This window comes from Pyxicephalus adspersus, chromosome 1, assembly GCF_032062135.1.
Source record: "Pyxicephalus adspersus chromosome 1, UCB_Pads_2.0, whole genome shotgun sequence".
NCBI lineage: Eukaryota > Metazoa > Chordata > Amphibia > Anura > Pyxicephalidae > Pyxicephalus > Pyxicephalus adspersus.
In genome coordinates, this window is record NC_092858.1 from 43,803,701 (window position 1) to 43,822,092 (window position 18,392).

Here is an 18,392-nt window from a genome sequence, read left to right on the forward strand (position 1 = left end):
AAATGGTCCTCAAATGTGGCTTTGTATGGGAGGGGTTCAAAAAAGAAAAGCCACATTAAGTCTCAAATTAGTTTTGCCAAATTGTATCATGAAGATTTTGGGTGTTATGGTCAGACGAGACCAAAATCAAACCATTTGCCATTAAAACCAAACTGTTCATCTGGCAGAAAGCCAATACGGCTCACTATACCTACAATATAACATAGAGTTGGACTTGTTAGGATAGAAAGAAAAATGGATAGGGTAAAATACCAACAAATAATTTAGGAAAACCTGCTAGCCTCAGAATGCTATCAATGGGAATAAGGTTCACTTTCAAACATGACAATGAACACACAGTTTCTGAAGAAGAGGAAGGTAAATTTCCTTGTGTTACCGAGTCCAGACTTACACCCTATTGAAGATTTGTGGAATGACGAAGTTTGCAGTTGGTCATCAATAGTCACCATCCAATCTGACTTAACTTAAACAGTTCTTTCAAGAAAGTTGTCACACTGCTGGACATAGGGTGATGGCACGTTGCTGGGGATCCCCTAATGCCCCTAATTTGATGGAATGGCTGAAAGAAATGGATGATATTGCCTATATGGATCAACAGATATTATGGGAAGAATTAAGCTGCGTACACACGGGCAATTTTTGTCGCTGGAAAGGATCTTTCACGATCCTTTCCAACGACAAGGGACTGCACGATACATGAACGGTGCTGTACATACAGCAGGGGAGGGGGAGAGCGACGGAGCGGCACCCTGCTGCGCGCTCTCCCCCTTCCCTTTCATTAGGATCGGTCGTCGTCCATCGTCCGTGGATCCGGCAGGATGGTCGTTCGGATGATGGACGACACCGACTGTACACACAGCAGATTTTCGCCCGATATTTGACCAATGCCGATTATCGGGCGATAAAAATCTGACGTGTGTACGTAGCTTTAGGCTCCCAAGACCAAATCTCGTGGGATATGTGGGAAGTGTTTAGGGGTCATGGGACATGGTATTTGGTTTTTCCTTTTTATGTTGGAGATAGCCCACCGCGCAATGATTTACTACAATGGGTTATAAGAATGTCTGATAAATGTACTGGTGATTGATACTCACTATCCATATATGTAAGACTGTTAATATGTTTGGCTACCAACTTATCTTCTTATCCCCTTTTCTTCCTACTTCCTTTTTCTTCTTCTTTTCTTTCTTCCTCCTTCTTTCTCTTTCTTCTCTTTTTTTTCCCGCTCTTTTTCTCTTTACTCTCCCCCTTTCCTCTCCCTCCCCCAACCCTGATTTCCAATATGATGCCGAGGGGTTGTTCTCATTTGTTGACCATGTTTATCCCCCTCTCCTTGACTGTTCTGGTAGAGAAGTATCCCACATCAGAAGTATCAAGCTACAAAGCAACATCTGAATATTTTGAAGGAAAATATTTGTACACACTGATGTACCCAATAGAGTCACTTCAAGATAAATATATACCATAATACAAAAGTATACAAAAGATCAAATTGAAATAGCCACACAGAGTAATTTAACAGTTATGAGTTCATGACTATAATGTGTTGTTTAAACAATATATATAAAGTAACCCAAGTAAGTCACTAACCCATATTTATATATGTGACCAAATGATGGTAAAGATGTGATGTGGCAAAAGCCAGAGCATAGAAGGATGTGTACCTACAGGCTGCAGGAATTAAATTTGGCCCTACTTATATAATTAGCGAATGTCTAAGTGCTCATTCTGTTCTTTTAAAAGACGATTTTGTGCCAATGAAATACATTTACTCCATAGCATGCAGCACTTTCCCAAGGTTGATGAAAGTCAATACTTCTGGATGGTGCCCAGCACTGCACTATGTGTATGTCAATGAATATTGCAGTAATATCATAAAGCAGGAAATTTCTTCTAATATATAGTTGTATGAAGTACACCCTCTTGTGTGAACAACACAAACTGCAATGGTTTCCCCTTCTCTTATTCTCTTTCTAGCGAGAACAATGTCCCTGTGTTCTCCCTTACTAACCAGAAAGACATTATCCTGAAGATTACAGTAAATAATTTTCCTTCTAACCTACAAAAGCCACACCTTGATGGAGATGATGCCCATGAGGCTCAGCTAATAGCAAGTTTTCCTGACACCATGTACTACTCTGGCGTCCGTCCATTTGAGAAATCCAAGGTATGATTATTACCAACTTTGATGATGTGTAAATGTTTGCAAGAAATAGGAGACATTTTTTAAAACAAGCAGCATACTGTTTATCGAAGCATTTTCAAGTTGTATTTTATACATTTATGCAAAGCATTAAGTGTTCACTTTATTTATTACTTTAATGTAATGTTACGTTTGTTTCTCAGTCCCATAAAACTAGTGTACATTATTTATATGTTTTTCTGTAAATAATACTCGGTATATGTTACAATGTTAGAATGAAGTGTATTGTGTATATTTATGAATATTTTTAGCCACAATTCATCCCATTTTTACCCAAATTGTGCACATTTTTCACATTAAATTCAATTAGACAATGTGTGACTGATACTTGGTTCTACTGGATTGATTTTCACCATTTTGCATTTTTGCCTTGAATTGCTCCAGTCATATGGTACTAGTTCACTTTCTCCTTTACTAGATCCATATATACTCTGCGTCAGGCCCCTCAATTCGGGAGGCCTATTGGAAGGGCATGGGATATGATTCCCCCTACTTCCACTTCCCCCTTTTTCCCTTCTCTATTTATATCCTGATTGCTACCGTTCTTCTTTTCCTGATTCTTTCTACCTTTCCACAGTCTTTCTAATATAGAAAAACCCTTTTTGGCATCCAGTTGACTTTTAGTCTTTGTTCAGTGGACAAAACTTGCTATTCATATGTGTGCCACAATTGTCAGAATTATACTATATATTACAGTTGTCATTAAGACTGTAATGTATTCTACCCCCTTTATTGTCACAGTATTGTAATTTTGTCTGTAATACTGGCTTCTGGCTTGCCATTAAAAAAAAAAAAAGAAAATGAGTAATTCAACTTTTACTTATAATTTATACATTCTGTAATTGAACTTACATGAAAATATGTATGTATTTTGGTGCAAACATTTATAAGTAGACCCCTCATGTGTCCAGTGTAATAAACTGTACATTGCTAAACACTCAGATCAGTCAAATGACCAATAAGTAGGACATGAAATCATATATAATAAAAGGTATGCATGATTTAAAACATAGAAAACATATAAGATTCACACCACATATGCTAAATGTAATCAAGTCCAAGAATACAATTTCTTTTATACATACACTTTTCAGATGATATGATTTGGTTATTTTTTATTTGCTCTAAGTCAGTATAATTCAATAAATACATATTCAAGAACAAAAAATGTCAAGGACAGAAAAATATGTTGATCTTATCTTAAGAGAAATCATATGTCCTTATAACTCCTTTGCACTGAACGTATATTAGCATATATATATTAGCATATATTATATTATTCTTTGGACTATACAGCTTCTCCTCCCTATGTAATGGGGACAAAAAGAAAAGGAGGTTTTGCAGTTTAATTCAGGAGAGCAGGCTAGGGTTGAGACAATGGCGCTGATTTATTAAAGCTCTCCAAGCCTGGAATAGAAACACTTTCATCGGAAGCTGGTTGATCTGCAAACCTGGAATGGATTTCCTAAAAGTCATTTATTATTTGTTAGCAAATGTTTTCAATCCTGGACCAAATTCATTCCAGGTTTGATGTGTCACCCAGCTTTACTGATAAAAGTGTATCCTCTTCAGCCTTGGAGAGCTTTAATAAACCAGGCCTAATGCTGTTCCACAGATACAGCACAGTGTGCTAGTGGTGTCACCCTAGGACAGAAGTGTTACTGGCAGGATCATGACCTGAAAATTAAATAAAAGACAATTAATTTCTCCTCCACCATATGTAGGAATTGGTAAGCTGCAATATGTTAAAGATTTGTATTTAGGTTTAGATATGCTTTATTCACTCTTATTCACATGCATGAGATAATGTTCTGTTTCTGACACTAGGACAAGTCCATGGTGTGTGTTTCCAATGCTAATGCATCCCGGGTTGTGTGTGAACTTGGCAACCCAATGAAAAGAAATGCTGAGGTATGAGTGTAACTCTTATCATTATCATCCATCTCTAATATTAAAGAGGGTTTATAATAAATATTTATTTTGTGTCATTGGGGTTATTAATGAAAAGGAATTTTAGATTTACATTCAGGGACAGATTTTCATCATTGCAGCTTGTAGGAACACCAGAAGACAATGTTTGGCACCTTGAGAATTACTTCTCGGTAACATTAAAGTCCAACTCCATGCAAAAAAGTCTTAATTTGCATATGATGGAATAAGAAAGGTTCATCCATCCTGCTTATCTTAGGTAGCATTCTTCCATGAATATATATATAAGAATCATGGCTACCAGCATTCTACAGATGCAGCATGGAGGACCTCTGTGTGATACAAGTCTGTAGGTTTCCCTTGGTATAAGCAGTGGACTAGATGTGCAGAGCAAGTCATATAAATATAAAAAGTATAATAGTATAGAAATAGTATTCTCTTTATATTTCAACATGGCCTTGTTTGTCAGGGAAGTGAATCTAAATCATTTTATTACATACTGTTAAAATGTTACCTGTTTCCTTTTTTTTCTGACTTCATACATTTTCTCCTATTCATTTGTAGCTGTGTATGAGATAATTATTTCTGTATTTCAGATTACTTTCTACATGATTATCAGCACTACAAGCATCACTATAGAGACAACAGAACTGGAGGTGAAACTTGAACTTGCCACGTAAGAGTTTAGATAAATCATTATGACATTTTGTGCATTTCATTAATCTTTCATGAAGCTGCCAATCAGAATCCAATGTACTCTTGGTAGATATAGATGACAGATGATTTCTGATTGGTTTATAATAATTATTGCATATATTGAGTTCCTTTCACACTTCTTTAGTAAATGTGTTAAGGAGTCTTATTAAAAATAGTTGTCATTCTTGTGGATGTGTGGTAGGTGTATATTAACTCTGGTGTTCAAAAAATGGGGCATATAGTTTATGTATAATTCAAATTTATAAACAAATAGTCCCCAGATCAAGAGGAGATTTTAAGGGACACTTTCTTATACAAATATTTTCTTTGACTATAAATATATCCCAATATACTTATAACCATTATCTGCTAAGGCAGCACAGTGGCTTAGGGGTTAGCACTCTGTTTTTTGCAGAACGAGGTCCCAGGTTCTATGGCTTTGGCTATGTGACTATGGCAGGGACATTAGATTGTAAGCCCCTTTGAGGGACAGTTAGTGACATGATTATGACTATGGGCTTCGTACAGTGCTGTCTAATATGTCGGCTCCATATAAATACTAGTTAATAATAATAACTTTTTGTTACAAAACAGCAGTTTGTTATTGTTATTATCCAGTATTTATATAGTGCTGACATATTACATAACGCTTTACAAAGTTCAAAGTCATGTCATTAGCTGTTCCTCAAAGAGGCTCACAATTTAATGTCCCTACCATAGTCATATGTCTATATTAAAATCTAAGGTCATTTTTTTGGTGGAGCCAATTAACCTAACTGCATGTTTTTGGAATGTGGGAGAAAACTGGAGTACCCAGAGGAAACCCACACAGACATAGGAAGAACCTGCAAACTCCATACAGATAGTGCCCTGGATTCAAACCTGGTACCTAGCACTGCAAAGGCCAGAGTGCTAACCTCTGAGCCACCATGCTGCACAAAAACAGAAGTATAAATATAGAAGTATGCAATTTTTGCTTACATGTCATGTCCATGTTGGGAGTAATGCATTTGTGGCCATCCCACTTGGAAGATTCCTGCAGCTCTACCCACTCCACTGATTTAAAGCTATGAAAGCAGCAAAAACCACCTCACCCTTTTGTAGTGGTCAATTCAAAGATTAAATGCCAATAAATTATTAATGTAATCTCCGCTGAATGGGAGGATCAATCTTCAGTGAGGAACTAATTGGCTGATTCTCCATCTAGGCAGAACAAAATAATGCAATGTTTAACATTTAGTCCTATGACCGGCAACTATAGATTTACTCAACAGCAGTTTATTCATTTATTTATTTTTTTGTTGCAGCATGGTGCAAAGTTACAAAATTTTAAATGTACCCCTTTATGATGAAATTTAAACTACAACTACTGACTTCTTTAGGTTTTCTTTATCACTGATCCTGAAAAAAAACTGGCAGACTGGACCCCTTAGGGAAAACATTGGGAAGATTAGGGCATTTCCCTTTTTTTGACTAAACTGGCCCTATGTAAAAACTAAAGAGGAAAGTCAGAGTTCCCCTGCAAAGAAGTTCATATTTACATTTATTTATGCATGCACTGCCAATCTTCGCTTTCTTGCAGACATCCATACACCCTTGCCATAACACGCCATAACCAAGGAACTTACCATTTACAGTTCTCCTCTGCTGTCCAAGTAGACCTGTAATGATTTTTATCTTTCTCTATGTAGTTTACAATGTTGCCCAATCATCTGGGATACACTTGTAATTACTGGAGACTAGTACAGAGACAGATCGAGATACTATTGAAAAATACATATGGTACATCACTGTTGTAATAAATTTGTGTCTATACTGACACTTAGGGCTCTATTTCAATGGCAGTAATTGATTTCCACCAGGGACTACCATATTCCCTGTTTCATAAATAAAGTCCTTAAAGAACTAGTAAAGTAAAATTAAAATCCGCATGGTAAAGTACCCATATCTGCTGAGAAACTTTGACATTTTGCAAGTTTTCTATGCAGCCTGTTTTATTGTAGCTACCATTTAGTCTACAAGGATTGTCCACGTATGGTACAATAATCAGTTGTGTTAAAAGATATTACAGACTTCTATACTATGCTTTCTGATTACATTAATATTATTTCAGTTTCTAATATGTAAATCCTATTTTATGCTTATACTGGCCCTTAAATTCTAATCCACATAATAGAACTAATGATATTTTGTGTTTTGTAGAATAAGCGAGCAAGCGAATCTGCCTGTTGTACTGGCAAAAGCCAACGTGATCATTGAACTGCCACTGTCTGTCTCTGGGTGAGTGAATATTAAGAGGCATTATCTTGATTTCTTGTATTTGTCTTATTTATAGCTACAGGTATAGTGTGCCATGTGCCTGTTACTGAAGTACTTGCAATATAGAAAAATCAGGGACATGAATCAGGGTATTGGGATTGTGAGGTCAGCCTGAACTCGGGAAACATGTAATAGTCAATCAGAGTTTAAACCATAATTCCTATCATGCTGGATGGCTGATAAAGTTTGCAGCTCCCTGCCATGGTATGACCAATCTGCCCTGCTTAGGTTATTCCCCATCAATGACTGAAGCCATGGCTTTGAATTATGTGTGTCAGATTTAGCTTTCTTTCCTTATTTTTTGGTATTATTGTTAGGATGGGTTGAGTTATGTGTAAGCAGTACAATGATGCAGTGATATGGTACTGAGAAGCTTGTTACATGATTCTCTTTCAGAGAGGCTACACCAAACAGATTGTTCTATAGTGGGCAGGTAAAAGGGGAGTCTGCCATGAAGAATGAAGATGATGTGGGCAGTCCGGTGAATGTGGAAGTCGCAGTATGTAATTTATTGTTTTTACTGTTGTAACATAAACCATTACTGCTTCTCTGCATACAAATAAAGCAAATATCCATATATTCCAGACACACGACCCGATAACTTACTGTATTATGTATTATTATGGATTCATTTTTACTAAATTTTGTTATTTTACTCCTTCATTTTTTACCCATCCGAAGTGTATATAATTTATAACTGGTGACATAGGGGACACAAATGTGCGACCGGTGTGCTAGTAAAAAAAATAATAATGTAACTTTAGGATGTAAGTGGCAGTAAAAAGCAATATTTTGTGCAGCTATGCTTTATGACTTGAACATGACTTGGATGGTGCTGAAAGGCTGCTTTTAATCATACAAGTTTTTTGTAAAAGTTAAATATTGCTATATATTGTTTCATATGAGAAATGTATTCATGCATGCTTGTACACGTTCTGATAGGTCTACTTTATGCTTTGTTCTTCAGTGATGTAACATGTTTATATGTAATATTATGTTTGATTTGTTGATCAGGTGTCAAGTCAGGTAAAATCATTGCGCACAGTAGGTTCTGCCTACTTGAACCTCATGTGGCCACACGAAATGGCAAATGGGAAATGGCTGCTGTACCCAATGAAGATCCAACTGAAGGAGAAGGGTACTTCTAACCGTAGCATGGAGTGTAGTCCCATGGAAGCTGTCAACCCTCTTAAACTGGTGTGTGAATAGCATCCATGTATAATGATCCTGTCCTTGTTCTCTGTTCCAAATGTACAACATGAGTTTGACTTTACACTCTGGGTTATCCCACAGAATACAGTGAGAGAAGACACAAAAACATTTGGGCAAAGGTCGTCAAGCCGGTGGGCGATCACATATCCGGCAAAGAAGAAGGACGTTGTTTTGGTAATGATCATTTCAATGCCTGTTTAAAAAATGACCTCACAAGAGCAAAAGATATATTTCTTTACTTGCTAAAAAAAGGTTCTTCATCTGAAAATTGAAAACAAATGTAGCCATTTCTTCAAAGGACACGTTACATATCTGTGTTCAGATACGCTTTAAGTTGTAAAATACTTGTTGATTCTTGTGAAATTACCAATTTATGACTTGATCACCCAAACTAATATTTTACTGTCTGGCATCACTTTCTTAAATCTTCACTCTTTGGTGGTATAAAGGAAGGATACATAATAGGAAAAGAGGATATAGAGAGCTGAACATATTGAATATATACAGTGCACAAAATACAACTGCAACAATTATTATAATTTTTACTAATTGTGTGATAGTAACCACTAGATAAGTACTAGGTCCAGGTGCTCAGCTTTGATAATAGACAGAGTTCTCAGGAAGGGGAGGGTAAAGAATCAAAAGGGTAAGTGCAGAAACATCCAAATCATATATTCTAAGGGAATACAATATAAAGGTAGGACGGAAAAAACATAAATATGTTCAATGAACAAACATAAGGAATTAGGCATTAGCCTAGGGTGCTGGAACATCACAAGTCTCAGTGGAACTGTTGTAAGTAAAATTGTTTCAAAGCAAACATGTATTCATCAGAAAACTGAAGATTAAGATCCAGAACAGTTTTCAAGAGCGAATAAGAATATGGAGTTTTGTACAACTTTAGGATATGCAATTTAGCTGCTATGAATAAATCAATTAAAGGGTCTTGACCGGAAGTTGGTCAACTTCCAAGTGGAGAATCCCCATGGCAGGAGAGGGTTCTATGGGTGGAATTGAGCCACCTCCGCAGACAGTAGAGTCTGATGTCACTTTTGATTATCAGCCAATGTATTGCCACTATAGCAGTGAATATTGTTCAGTGCTTATACAATCATTATGTACACTTATACAAATAGTCGCATGCAAATCCTTTTGGCAAACATAGTCAAGTCATACATTTAAATAAACGTCAATAGAAATATATTGTGTGCTTTGTTCTGTTGTCAATGTACTGGAAATCTGATGATTAAATGTTCTTTAATGTTCTTTTTTTTTTTTTAAATCCCGTAGCTTGTCTAGTACGACATGGAATAAAGAGGAATTTGAATGGGTGACATAGGCAACAATAAAATATTGAAACTGATTTAATAACTTGTTTTTCTGGTGACTTTTGTTGTAGATATAACAGGTCTATCTGTTTTTCAGGACTGTGCACATGGAACTGCTCACTGTACAATATTTCAATGTCCTCTGTACAGTTTTGACCAGCAGGTGGTACTCCATGTCCATGGAAGGCTTTGGAATGGCACATTTTTAGAGGTAAATATATTTGGTGAACCTAATGATTATTATTCTACAACAAATTATTATGTATCTTCCTTTCATAGTATTGTGGGGTTTTTTTCCTATAGGACTATCCTACTGGAAGTGCCATTGAGGTGGTTATCAGAGCAAATATCACAGTGAAATCTAGTATAAAGAATCTAGTGCTGAGAGGTGCTACAACACAGGTATGTTCACGCTTCATGTTTAGTGTTTGCATCTCTAATTTTCATTTTTCCATTGCGTACTAAATGCATACCATGGAATTTTTTAGATTTTGCCTATGTGTAGCTTCTGCATAATTTGTATAGGCTGTATATTATGACACCACCTTTAATAAACCCATCAGATCATTTTTCTGTTTCTTGCAGAGATTTCCCATCACTTCCTGTACAGGAGACACAACAGAAAGTGAAAGAGAAATCTCTTACAAAGTAAATGATGTGCCCGAGTTGACTATTGTCAGAGGAACAGCATTGAAGCATTGGTGTTACCAGTACGAATTGGGAAAGTTAACCCACCCAGCTGAGAAACAAAATACTAGCATATAACATTAAATTAGTAAAACATCTTGAAAGACAACTCTGTCTAATATGTATAACTCCATCCAATATGTATTCTTCATTTTGGACCAAGTGGGGCAGCATTGGATACTTGCTTTTTTTCTTCTGTCTCGGAGATCAGCAAGGGTTGTCTTATCACTCCTGGCATGGCTGTGACAAAACAAGCAAATGCTTGTGACTTGCCTGAAAATAGTAAGCCTGACCAGTAAAGGTTGGGGGAACATTAAAACATTGGACAGCAGTCCCAGCCATGAACTGCTACCAACCACTGTCTCCTTTCTGTTCTTTGTGCCCCTGCCTTCCCTTCCCCCTACCCCCTTCCTTCGTCCACAAGTCTTAAATTTACCGGTGGTTGTCAATGTCTACCATTGTTTGGCGCCCCATTCCATATTATTCTACATAGGTTTGCAAAGGTATCTGGCCTACAAGGCCTCTTGTGACTGCCGAGGCACACGTAAATGTATCCTCGTTGCCCTTGGGCTTGTACTTATGCAAACTATTGTGGTCATATGTGTGTTCTGGTTTAATATGCCATACAATTGTAGATTTGTGTTTTATGATTGTTTGTAAAATGATGTTGAATAAAGAATGTTAGAAAAAGAAAAAAGAAAAATTGGACAGCAGTAATATTAAGTTTATGATTAAAACTCACCTCCCTCCAGGAGAAAATTAATTGGATAAACTTGTTGTTTAATAATATTACAAAAGAATTCCTCAGATCTATGTAGAATAGGTGATGTCCTATACTAGCTTCTTTTCTAGTCATACCGATGGCAAGCTCAGGAAGGAAGATTTCTATCCAATACTACAGTTTTAACCCTTTTATTTACACCTATAGATCTCTGTCATGCTGTACTCTGATCTTGACATTGTGGCACATGGAGGAGTTCCTTGGTGGATCATCCTTATTGCAATTCTGGCTGGCATATTACTACTTTTACTGTTAGTCTCTATCCTATGGAAGGTAAGCAGCATGAGCCACTGAATTTATTGTAATAAAATGTGATCAATGCATTATTACCCTTTCATTAAATATAAATCCTGGTAATAATTACTGAAGAACAAAAGTAGAACCGTATTTATGACACGATAAAGTGAAAATTGTACAAATGGACTAAACCAGGGAAATCAAATTATTTCTTTGAAGTGAAAACAAGACATTTTATAGTGAAACACGGAAATACAAAATACAAAATAACAAATGATACTCTGGCTAAACATGTGAACTAAACTAACTAACTGATTCCTCCCTGTCCACAAAGGTGCATATTTTGCACAGAGAGGACAACTGGTTCCAGGCATGAAAGGCCATCTACATCAAATCACACTTTTACACCATCTATCTTCCACCTATATATATAATTTTTTTTGACAATGATTCACACCTTTTGCCCTGTACTTGGTAGGTTTACCACCTCTATAGACTTCCTAACACCAAGCAAGTAAATACAACAGGGTGGTTCAACAACTTTACAACCTTAAGGTCTTGGCCAATCAAGATTTTCTGTGTCACATTCCATAGTGATTGGATTGGAGTGTTTGTGCTGTGTGGGTATAAATGCTACAATGTATAAATACAATGTGGAGTATTTTCCTACACTACTAGAATTGATGAAGTGGCTTGGAAACTTGCCAAATGCCTTATCTTTATAAAAATAAGTCCAGTTGAATGTGAATTACTACTAGAAATATAATGACCTGGATAAATGTAAACCATCACAGATATAACTAACCTAAACCATATAAAAATAGAATAGCAAAAGGAAGATAAATGGGTAATTGGATGGAGCAAGGTTCAGGGGAGCAGGAGCAGGATAGGAAATGTACATGTAGTTCAGTATCAGTATGATACAGAGCAGGTGGGGCCTCCAATCAACAACCATAAAGTGGCAAATAGTAAGTTTGGTGTGCTGACTACCAGATGTCCACCTCCAGCAGGAACTAAGCTGCCACCAGCAAATGTTTCAACTATCTACTTTACGGTTCTTTGAGTCTCTGAACAAACACTGATGATTTCAAGTATTATCATTGGTGTTATTATCCAGGACTTGAAGTGTTATCTCTAAACAGAACAATCTGCTTAAGTACTTCCATTACAGTAATGAAGATGCCTGCCACTAAGCCAGCCCTCCATGTTTTGCTCATCTTCTAATTACATCATTCGCATTAGTTTATTTCCCCAAGACCTTACAAAGTGGAATCCACAAACCATTTTGTAAAAGTACAATTTTTTGGTGTCAATGTAGTTAAAGAATTTCAAAAAAGATTCCCAGAAGCAAACAAAGAAGACATTATGTGATTATCAGCTACCCAGCAAGAGATTTTGTGAATGTTTGCTTAGTAACTAACCAGGTACATCAAATAGGAGTATAGTAGAGTGTATAAAGGTGAAACACATCTCCACATGCAATAAACATCTTACATCAATATTGTTTTAATTCCGTTTGTTATTTTTTAAATTTTATCAGCATATTAGAATGTTCCTTATTCTAAACACTATAGGTCAACCCATAATTTAAGTTAACAAGGTTTAGCTCATGCCTGTCTTCGCATATTACTTCCAGTGTGGTTTCTTCAAGAGAGAGTCTGCAGAGTCCAAGTATACCACAAACTACTATCGGGCACATTTGGGGGTACAGCCCTCTGAGGCACAGAGGCAGGCCGAGGAGGAATTCTAGCTGGTAACATCCAGCACGAGTGTGTTAATAAATGCTGCATAATATTTTTTATATCCTAATCACGTTCTGGTGTTTATAACTAACTCAGTTATAATTCTGTAGTGTGATTTGCTTGCAAATATTATTCGGGATTGAGAACAAACTTTTCAACAAACTTGCATATGTGGTAATATTTTTTATAGCCATGGATCTCTTGTAGTGTATCAATATGTTTGCTGACATGGAATTAATGCATGGTGTACGCTTGCCAAAAGTAAAACATACTGACATGTAACGGTTGTTAGAAGCAGATGTGGTGTTAAGTGGAAGTTATTCTGTTAATGAACTGTTTTCTAGTAACCACTATCGTGCATGAATTCCCCATGTGCTACCATATACATGCCAAGGCACTCAGGCTTATTTTTTTCCTGTGCTGTCCCATTCGAAACAATGTGCTTAGACATTGACTGGCTTTAGGGCTCCAAAGCAAATGGAACACTAAACATATTCATAAGAATATTGCTGTGCTTTAGAAGGGTCCTGTGATGGGACCATAAAGCTGCTTGATAAATGGGCACCTTCAGATTGCAACATATGCCATGCAGCCATTATTAACATTGCTTTCATTAAACAGGGGTTAACACTTAAGTGACGGTATATATTTGCTACTGTTTCAATAACAAGTTAATTTTGGTTCCAATTAATTTAGATTAAAAAAAATAAAACCTGTGAGGCACTCACAGGGAAATGACAAGGCCATTAGTTAATATTAAATAAAAAATCATCCTTTGATGGTCTGGTTTTATTTCACTAAAAGCATATTCAGGATTTGAATTCAAATTATTGTTATATATCAATATAGTATTCATGGCATTAGTGAACCTGCCCACTAGAAATCGTGAGAACTAAATAGTGCTAAACAAAAAGTTCTACTTAGTGGACAAGCAATGGTAAGATTTTATATAAAAATATTTGCAAGCACCATCAGACTAGGTTTTCCCTGTATTGTTTGTAGCATAATAATGTAAGGTAGAATTAGTTATTATGGACAACGTGACCCAATCTTCTCATTTCTTTGCCTCAAACATTCTATATAATCCAGACCTGATAACATAACAGGTGCAGTATTACTAATTCTCTATTATTTTTCTACATTTCCTAATGCTGCATTGCTTTTTTTTTTTTACAGTGTGGGTTTTTTAAGAGGAAGCATTACCAAGAGAAGCTGCCACAATACCACGCTGTAAAGATCCCACGGGAGGAGAGACCCATGGTTCTGGAGGAGAAGACAGGGACCATTAAAAAGAAAGACTGGGTGACAAACTGGACGGAAGATGGCTCTGTGAACAATTTTTCATAACATCATTGGTATCCTTCCCTGATGGGGTATGACCCCTCCCGTGAGCTGTCCTTGTTATGGGAAGGCTGGATCCTTTACTTTTGGGTAGTTTCTTATATTTGGTTTTATGCTCCTTTGTATATAGAGAAATTATTATATTTGGCGATATGGCAGCCTTGGCTTGACCTTTGCTGAACATCTCCATCAACCATCTATGTGGCATTAGCTCATCAGAGCCTGTGGAGTGAGGAAACCTTAGTTGGATTTAAAGCCACTTTCATCAAGTAATAATAATGTTGGCTTCCGAGGAGGACTGAATGAAACTGTTGTGGGTTCCCCAGAAAGCAATCATTTGGGAACAGTCAGCTCCTGCAGCCAAAGACACTGACACTGTAGCATCACTGGTGGCCTGCGACTCTAGTACCATGGAGACTTTCCGGAGTATACAGATGTCTGAATATTTACATGAAATAATAAGACTCTTTCTACTATTCAATAGGAACTTGATAATATGCTGTGTATATATTTGCGAGAGTATGAACACTGGCTTAAAAACATTATACACAACATCTACTGTATGAACGTGTGTTAAATCTCAAGAATGAATGGATTGAATTTAATTAAGCAAAACTAGTCACACTTACTAAATGCATGAATATTAGATAAGACAACCCCAAAATAATGTTTTATATTTCATGGTGAGGGTACTCATAGAGTACCACTGGTCATGGCAAGAGAAGTGTAAATTCTTAATATGACAATTCAGTTACAACGCCTTTTAGTCAGAGTGAAACCCAATTGGTCTAAAGTCTTTTAATAAAGGTAATGATTGCTAATATAGCATGCATCAAATAGGAAGACATTAAACATTCTTTTGGAAACAGGCATTCCACTACTCAATGCAAGATAGTTTTGGGACCCTGCTTACTCCCAGTTCATTTTACCAATCTGTGTTCTGGAGTGAGCTAACTGAACTTGATGCAATGATCACTATTTCACTATGCATTGGTAAAGTGGGTAGAAGCTACAGTGGCTTAGTCACTGTACTGAAAACTTGATTTGGGGTTAACTAATAAAAAACATAGTGCTACAACATGTTCCATTCCAGTAGGTTCCTCATGCAGAAGCTCTAAAACCTGTGGCACTACGAGTATAAGTAACACTAACCTCAAGATACTATTTGATGCCTTAAATCCAAATTCAGAATCAGAAATCTCTGCATTGCAATGTTTGTCATAATCATGAGAATGTGAGTGTTATCCTATCATTGTAAAACAGCAATAGAAACCCCCAATGGCTTATAGCATACTATACTTCTTTTCCATCTTTCTCTTTCAGAAGTATTATGGAAGTAAAGTAAGAATTAAATATAAATATATATATATACATTTATATTGCTGTAACAGTACTGTGAACATAATAGCAATACAATAATGACTAAGGGAATAACATTTAAATTATAAAATATATGATACTCAGCTGAGCAGTAGAATCATTTAGTATGATATAATACTGAGCTCCCATATACAGAACAATTGTAAGCTGCCCTCTCTTTAGTGGGTTTTGATACATGGGTAACGATTTCTACATATATCATTTCCCAGAGACCCCCCCTCCCCCCAAAAAAGAAAGTTCCTTTGGCTATGATCTACTTTAATTTTAAATGTAGTTTACAGTGTTCAATGTGCCTTCTGAGTTACCTAAAGTGATGTGGATGCAATCTACAAATTTAAAATTTAATCCAAGTTGCACAGCATGAGCAGTTCCAGTGCAATAGTGGGACCATCTGCATTTGATATGAAAACATCTGAACATGAAAAATGACTAGTATCTGATTAAATGAAACATTTTGAAGATGTTTATTGCTATTAGTAAAACATCGTCATGGCAGCAAAGTAAACATATTGTATTATATTTAATATTGTTTTTACTGCCTTTTGTTTTATTCTGTTTCCAGCAAACAAATAAACTTAGGCCGTAATTTCACAGAAAACAAAAACATAAAAAATTGAATTGCTCCAACACTATACAATCATCTCTCTGCTAGGGAAATGGACATGTGTCCAGCTCCACAAAATGATACATTGTGCTCCAGACCAAAAACAAGTTTTGGTTTTATGCTTGCATATAGATAGCTTATGTTGACTGGGCATCTCCCATTTAGAGATGTGATGTCTTCATCCTTTTGGGTAGTCTGGTGAAATGCAAAGCAGGCAAAATAATGTGAGCAGACACTCCAGTCCATTGCAACAATATGGTAGGTGATTTCACAAGTGGGATGGGGCCCAGCCAGTATAAATGCATCTGTCATGTAAGCCCCCAAACCATTCATAGCCACTCATAACATTGTGCAAAGCTGAGCTTGGATAAGTACTACAATGTATAAAATATTGTTTTGCTTGAAGAAAGCAGAAAGTTTGATGATGAGAAATGAGTCAGCAGTGGAATGGATTATGTTGTTTAAGAAAGAATTTAGAAAGTTTAAGGGTATCCATTATTTATATACAGCAAGTTCTCCATTGTCACACAGTAAATGGCAAGTTTGCTTAAATTCACATTTTTGTTTGTATTTATGCCAATTGTAATTTGCTTTTTGTAACCAAATTTTTGCACACAGCACCTAGAAGAAATACAATATTACAGATACAAGTGGTAATGGGGAGATAAGTAAAAAGAGAGTTTGTTTTTCTAGATTTCTAGTTTTCTGTAGGGTACGCTTCTATAGGGTACTCTTCGCTCTGACTCTCTAGAACAGGGTTAGGTCTTGATGTATAATGCAGGACTGTTGGTCCTGTATTGTATATGATGAAATATAAAACCTGTGACTGACAGTCTCATACAAGTTATTATACAGCAAACCATTGTATAGTAACACTTTGACTGGCAAAAGGATGGGTAACACTTGAGGGCAATCATGTATGCTACATCAGTATGTGCTGACAAGAAAAATGCTCATCAGGCTCCTGTTTCACCTTCACCCTTCAATCTCAGAGGTCAGGAGGTAAACAGGCTGTGTTGCATTAATGCCCTGTATTCCCATGGATTGGATAGGGGAAATACAAATCACTTGCTGTTAAGACAGCTCCCATAAATTTATTTTAACTGCTTTTTGATTTTAATCCCTTGAAGATGAAGCCATTGATATGTGTTGTTAAGATTTGCAGTTATGGTTGACTGGTCTTAGCTGAGCTTTGTCTACATCCTTTGATTGCTTTTTTTCTTCCTAGTTTGCTATGTTTGTTTAATCTGTGGTTGAATGTGGTCATTGCCCTGGATGGGATTTGCTTCACAGACACCACTATTCAACCGTCCCACAGCTTATGGAAAAGATTCACTTGGTGGAAGGGTAAATAGATCCTAAAATCTACATTACTTGCTGAAACAGAAACATAGCACAGTACACACAACACATGCAATAATATAATGCATGAAGTGCAGGGGTCAGGAGTACCTAAAACAAGGAGCCCAAATGACCAAAAGAGCTTTAAGAGCACCTAATTCTAATGGGTTATCTTCCTTTTTTTTAAACTTACCTTAATCTACAACCTTTAGAAAGAGGAGGAATGAAAGTATAAAATGGAAAGAAACAATGGGGAGGCAATAATATGGAAGCCTTGGGGGAAAGGACCAATATTTAGGTAACAGGGCCTGGTGGGCAGCACATGAAAGCAAGTATCCTTCAATAAACATTTCCAGCATTTATTTGGAGTGCACTCTTAAGGTGGAACTAAATGTAAAAATTAGGACCAAACAGATCCCTTATTGCGGAAGGAACATATGATGTCCCTTTGGCAATAAAACACACATACCTACATGATTACAATGTTTTATTTAAAGTCCTTCATCCTCTGTCACAGGCAATGTTTAACTGCTTCTCTTCTGGGTGTCAAATCTTCAGCCATTATGACTGGCCAGGCCAAGGTGATGTAATT

At 36.5% G+C, this 18,392-nt stretch overlaps 1 protein-coding gene across 10 annotated transcripts in view; it reads left to right on the forward strand.

The window, feature by feature from the left end:
- Window positions 1–15,029, forward strand: part of ITGA7 (integrin subunit alpha 7) — a 79,370-nt gene extending 64,341 nt beyond the window's left edge. For 3 of the 10 annotated variants that reach the window (XM_072409138.1, XM_072409146.1, XM_072409099.1), the window contains 11 exons: window positions 1,978–2,167; window positions 4,031–4,114; window positions 4,729–4,808; window positions 7,031–7,108; window positions 7,544–7,646; window positions 8,162–8,344; window positions 8,441–8,533; window positions 9,785–9,898; window positions 9,991–10,089; window positions 11,303–11,428; window positions 14,311–15,029. In XM_072409138.1, coding sequence (XP_072265239.1) covers window positions 1,978–2,167; window positions 4,031–4,114; window positions 4,729–4,808; window positions 7,031–7,108; window positions 7,544–7,646; window positions 8,162–8,344; window positions 8,441–8,533; window positions 9,785–9,898; window positions 9,991–10,089; window positions 11,303–11,428; window positions 14,311–14,481 — 1,321 coding nt within the window. In that variant the 3' untranslated portion in view covers window positions 14,482–15,029. Of the gene's footprint in view, window positions 1–1,977; window positions 2,168–4,030; window positions 4,115–4,728; window positions 4,809–7,030; window positions 7,109–7,543; window positions 7,647–8,161; window positions 8,345–8,440; window positions 8,534–9,649; window positions 9,899–9,990; window positions 10,090–10,272; window positions 10,398–11,302; window positions 11,429–13,028; window positions 13,161–14,310 lie in introns of those variants that run through there. The other 7 variants (XM_072409081.1, XM_072409073.1, XM_072409089.1 and 4 more) reach the window with 6 other exon arrangements.
- Window positions 15,030–18,392: the final 3,363 nt, after the last annotated feature.